Genomic DNA, 6234 nt, shown 5'->3' on the forward strand with positions numbered 1-6234 from the left:
GATTGAGAGAATATTATATGGAAAATGCTTGTTTGTACGAAATAGTCAATGCAAGAAAAGTGAGAATGATGTGGCACACTTAACAATTTTCTGATTCTTATTGAATTTCGGCTCCCATTCTTTTTTAATTTTTTTTTACCAAGGTTTCATTTTGTTTAATGCAAGAAATTGGAAAAACACGTAACTCCTTCTCTCTGCCGATAGGACAATATATCAAAAATGAGATATCAGTTCCATCATTGTGAGATATCAGTTTCATCTTTCTGGAATTTCACTCTTAACAATATATCTATCCTTTTTTTTTTTTTACTTTCTGGTTTCAATATCTAGCTGTTAAAGCTTTCAAGTGTGGAGCTTCACTAAAAAGACAAACTCCTTGCTTGGTCTTGTTGTCTTCGTTTGTGGAGAAGGGAGAGACCGTAAACATTCTAAAAGGTGCAATTTTGAATTCTGGTGACCAATTCCCTCGGTGGAGACGGAATCGACACTTTGATTGTTGAACATTAAAGTAAAAGAGCTGAAATTAGTGATTCATAATGCTAAATTTTGCTGAAATTATTGATTCATATACAACTTACAGAAATAGTAGAGAAGATTATGTGTGAAGATTAAGAATTAGAGTAAAAGTTTATGTGTGGAAGTGTAAGAATCGTGTGAAAGCTCAAGAATTTGTGTTGTGGTTTCTTATCAAGGAGTAACTTTTATTTTATTTATTATTTACAAAAACCTAAAAACCATAGTAAATATATGAGATGGGACACATGCAACTCATGCATTCTTGCATTTCGTTTGTTGACCGCTCGTACCAAATAGCGGTGCTGATATTATATATATTTTAGTGATATTTAAGGAAAGTATGTCGTTTTTTGCTTGTTTAAAGTTATAAAAAGAGATTTTGCATTTCTCTTTTTTATTAAAAATTATTTTCTTCATATTTATCTTAAAGATTAGTTTTTGAGAAAGTAGTCTTCGTAGTTGCAATTGGAAAATGCATTGTTTTACAATAAAAAATGTTTTTCTTCAAAAACAAGTCTAAATAGCTTTCTAAAGATATTCAAAATTAACTTACACACAAATATAACTAAAGAATTAGAAATACTTTTTTTTATTCTTAAACAAATGGTTCCTGAATTAGCCTAAATGACTTGAGATTTATTATTTTATCGATTCTCCCTAAAAAAAAAAAATATCGATTCAAACATAATTGTTTATTTGGTTAATAGGTTGTGGCATGTGGTATATCCATGACTCAAGACCATCAATTACAAATGATTTAACTTTAATTAATGTATAGCATTTTTTATAACTTGTTTCGTATATAAGCAAAAATTAATTTTTTTAATCTATTAAATAATTGATTTACTTATGTGATCAGAAAGAGTATTAATAAAAGAAAAATATTTTAGACCATCTTTAAAGATATGAAATTTTTTACTTTTTAGTAGGGGTGAATATATGTACAATATTCTTGGTATACCCTCCTTAAAAGGTGGTGCACTATAGTCAAGTCATCACAATATTTCCATCTCATGGAAATTCCAAGGTCTTTCAATTCCTTCTCCTTAAACATTCAAACCTAAAAAATGTGAAGATGAGAGTTTCACCGTTTCATCCCAGAAATACACAATCTAAATGTGATCGTGAGAAAGAAAGTTTTGTTTTCATCATCTAGTTTGATGAGAGTTGAGAGATATTCTCTTATATAAAGAGAGTTGTTGTAACCATATTTTTCTATATCGAAGATATTTGACGACTAGGTCGCGCAATTTTTCTCTTTCACATTGAAAGAATTTTTCACCTAAAAATTTTGGTGTGATTTTTCTTCACTATTCTCGTTACTTCTGCTTAGTACCAATTTTGAGTTAATAGAAACCATTTCTTAACGCACAATAGTAACATTTATCACTTTCACAATTCTACAAACTATTCATTTTTCTAAAAATGTTGGAGATTAGAAAATCCACACTTTCCCTTAACCAATATATAAACCTTTCATTTAACAAGTTATGTCCATTAACCAATTAAAGAAAAGAAGCTTAAAAATGAAAACTCAATTAAACTCTTTGAATTTTATAGCTTTCACGCAAAAAGAAATGCTAGATAGAAGCATCAATGACATTGAGGCCCATTATCATAATAAAAGCGATTATGACAACATCACATTATATCCAAACATATCCAAACAAAGTAACTTCACCCACCAAATCAAATTGGTCAACAAAATGATTCCAATCACCTTATCTACATCTTAATACTATGCTTAATAAAGTAATCAAAAGTTACTAACAGTCATTGACACCACACATGAGAGAGATTTCCCTTGGATTCCAAATACGTTTGTACTTTGTAGTTGTACAAATATACTAAAAGATAATTAATTGATTCAAAAAGAAGAATTAGCTTTAAATATAATTAAAAAATAAATAAAAAAAATGCAAAAGTGATGGTGAAAGGAGGATGGTAAAAACTATCATTACATGTGAAAAAAACAAAGAAATTCAATTGGTTGACTAAAGTAATTAGTAAACTTTACTCAATGAAAAATTTTCGAAAAAAATCCGAGTTCGAATCATGTCGGATCTATTCTGAATTATCAGAGATTCCTTATCCCTGATAATCAAATGATTAAAAAATAAATAAACAAATATACCTTAACATTTTTTGTTTTCAATTAATCCTATCTATGGCAAAAAATTCAAATCATGAATGACATGAAAAATAAAATACATACTAACCTATTGAGCTACCCAAGCTCAACTTTTACTTCCTAATTGACCAACCAATAAAGGGTTCAAAGATATAAAATCAATCTTTTTAACCCATGGTACTTTAAAATATAAACATAGGACTATTATGTCATTGGATGCTTCCAACACCCAAGACATAATTACTCTAGAAGGTAGAATCCAAAGCTTAAATAATTAGATTCTACCCTATATGCTCAATACATGAATGAATATGATCTTCCCTACTTAAACTTAAAAAAAAAATCCTAATTTCCTAAATAAAAAACACCTATGATGATCATGATGATGATGTTGAATTTTTTCATGATGAATTGAGAATGTGGTTAAGGTTGGTTAGCCTTGTAACACATCATGTATCCTTCTTTATCCTTTGTAGAGATCAAGATTTAGAATGTTGTTGTTCAGAAGCTGTTCCAGTGACTTGTGAACTACCAACCCCTGTAACTGCCATAGCTGTTGCTGTTGTAGTAGTTGCGGTAGCAGTTATCGTCGCTGAAAATAATCGAATCATTACTTTGATCTCTAAAATTATAGACGTCAGATAAATTCATCTTTGAAATCAATAAAATTTCAAAACAATTATGAAATTGAAAATTATAGTTGATATTAGTCCTTTCAAATCGTCAAAATTTAGTATTTAATTTTACGTTTTTTTTTTTTTTTTTTTTTTGCAAAGGAACCGATATGATTGAAAAATTGTTTTGAAATATGCAGCCTTGCGGCCAATACATAACAAAATATTCTTTCGCTTTTAACTAAATGAATCGTCTTGAGATTTTTTAATTTTAAAGACCAAATTTTACTATGATTAGAGAATATAAAATAAAAAATAATATCTTGAAGTGTTAGATTTATCACCTGCACTAATGGTTGGCATTGCAACTGAAGAAGGAAATGACAATATTCCTTGTGAACCATAATGCTGAGGTAAAACTGGAATTTGAGTCATTTGAGGGTATTGAACTCCAAAGCCTTGGCCATGAATATTTTGTGCATATTGACCATAGTAAGGGTAGACATTTTGGATCAACCCCATAGCCCCAGCAGCAGCTCCAATAGATGGATAGTAAGGTGAATATTGTTGAACTCCATAGACATTGTAATAGTTCTACAATAGTTTACACAAAATAGTATTCAACAATGCAATCCAAATATATAATTTATGCACTTAGTGTATGTTTGAAATTACGATGGAATCATGTGCCAACTGATTTAGTTGATGCTCTAAAATGTAGTTTTTGTCAAAATCAAAATAGCACACCGATTATTTCAAACTCGTTTGCCACCATGTTTGGATTAACGTTCAGTTTGACCAGGGGATTATGAGTCATGATGATTTTGACAAAAATGGCGAAATCACATTTAACCGTGATTTAGTTGATGCTCTAAAATGTGTTTTTATCAAAACCACAATAACTGCATTTTCTAACTCGCCTTCCATTATGTTTGAATTGACGGTCAGTTTAACAATATTTCAGTGGATCATGACGAATTTGACAAAAATTATATTTTAAAACTTCAACAAAATCAAAATACCATTTTAAATTCTTCAAAGTCACTTAATTTCATACATGGAGTAAAAAATTTATTACATTAACACTTACTTGAGGATACAAGGTGTCTTGTGAATATCCAGAATATCTGTCAGATAAATAGCATAAGAATGGACATCAAAGCAAAGGACACATGAGTATAAAAATGTTCATAGAAAATTACTAGCACAACATAAAAAATGACCATAATATATAAAAGTTACCCATAAGCTGAATAAGGTAAATTGTACTGCCTAGTTGGTTGATGGAAAATTGTAGATGAAGAACCATGATAAGGAGTTGATGCTACCACTCCATGTGGAGGCCTAAACCTTCCTGCACATTTCAATTATTTTTTTAAAAAATCTTATAAACATATAATTATATTTTTTAAAAAATAAATAGTAAATAAATAATTAACTATACTATAAAAGGTGGTAACTTTTTGCTTAGGATGAATAAAATTGATAGGTTGAAAAATTCAAAACACCATAAATATTGATGCTAATAAAGAACAAAGTATACCTTTATTTAAATTAAAAAACAGAATTTGTTTAATTAATTTAACCACAATATACTGGACTGAGTTTCGAACTCTGATACACTCATTTATTCATCTTAAATTTAATCACAATAGACCAAGTAAAAAAAAAGAAAGAACAGAGTAAATAAAAGTGAATGAAAGAATTAAAACCATGATGTTGAAGTGGTAATGATCGATTCTTGTTTGCACCAAGAGAAGCAATATTGCAATTTGCCCTCCTACCATCAATAACTGGAGATGGATTCTGACATGCTCTTATAGCTGCCTCTGGATCCTTAAATGTGACCTATAAAAACAAAAAACAAAAAAAAAAAAAAAAAAAAAATACAAAACCATTGTTGAGAATCATATAAATAAATAAGTAAATACTACTATAACTCCGATCTTAAATATAAGTAAATTTTTACTATTTAAGTTTATTCAATTATTAATGTATCTGGTATCTGATTGGAGGAAGTGTAAACTATGTATATATATGTGATTAATATAAAAAAATAAAGAAAAAGTAAAAGAAAAATTGACTTACAAAACCATAACCTTTGGATCTTCCAGTATACTTATCAGTGATCACAACAGCTTCTAAGATCTCTCCAAATTGTTCAAAATAATTTCTCATTGTATCCCTTTGAGTCTCCCAAGCTAACCCTCCAACAAAAAGTTTGGTAAATGTTGTATCATTATATTGGTCTTGATTGTTACCACTCATCATATGAAATTGTCTTTGTTGAGACATTGAGAAAAAAAAAACAAAAATACTAACAAACAAACACAAAATCCAAAGAGAGGATGAAGAGTGAAAAAGAAAAGGGTCAATAAATTGTATGTTCTAAAAACACATCTATGAAAACACTCGTGCATTCATGATTCTGTTTTTGTGTTATAATTGCTACTTTTGTACATTCAAAACAACAAACTCATCCTAAGATTCCATAACATTTGTACCGTTAATAGAAAGGAAATCATTACTAAGCAATGAAAGGAAAAAAAGAGAAGAGCCTCTTGATGAAAATAAAATAAGTTATATAGAACAAATGAACATTGTTTGTTTGATGGGGTGTGAAGAGTAGAAGAGAGAGTGTGGTATTAAAAATAATAATGAACAGTGTTAAAATAAGCAGACAAAAAAGCTGTTTGTGGGTCCTACATAACAATTGTAGATGCCTGTATACAATGAAGTGTCAAAGACCACAAGACCAACCTTTCTTGTTGTAACCCACTTTCTCTTGTTCTAATATTATATAGAAGCGATCAGAAGAGATGGCGCGAGTCTCTTTTAGTGTAATCAAAACTCTGAGTTTGATTCTTGTCTTAAGCAAGTAACAACATTAAAATTTTAAGAGAGATTTTGCCGTCTATTTAGATCATACAACACTCGAAAGATTAATTTTTACATTTGTATGCAGTTGATAAC

At 29.2% G+C, this 6234-nt stretch overlaps 1 protein-coding gene across 1 annotated transcript; it reads right to left on the bottom strand.

The window, feature by feature from the left end:
• Positions 1-2036: 2036 nt before the first annotated feature.
• On the bottom strand, positions 2037-6031 carry LOC123883491 (RNA-binding protein 38). The gene is made up of 6 exons (XM_045932310.1): positions 5350-6031; positions 4974-5109; positions 4504-4615; positions 4352-4388; positions 3606-3855; positions 2037-3239 (listed from the first exon to the last, which is right to left on the bottom strand). The coding sequence occupies exons 1-6, from the start codon at positions 5554-5556 to the stop codon at positions 3127-3129; spliced, it is 855 nt and encodes a 284-aa protein (XP_045788266.1). The 5' UTR covers positions 5557-6031; the 3' UTR covers positions 2037-3126.
• Between the last annotated feature and the right edge of the window lie 203 nt (positions 6032-6234).

The sequence above is a fragment of the Trifolium pratense genome, linkage group LG5 (genome assembly GCF_020283565.1).
Source record: "Trifolium pratense cultivar HEN17-A07 linkage group LG5, ARS_RC_1.1, whole genome shotgun sequence".
Classification (NCBI taxonomy): domain Eukaryota; kingdom Viridiplantae; phylum Streptophyta; class Magnoliopsida; order Fabales; family Fabaceae; genus Trifolium; species Trifolium pratense.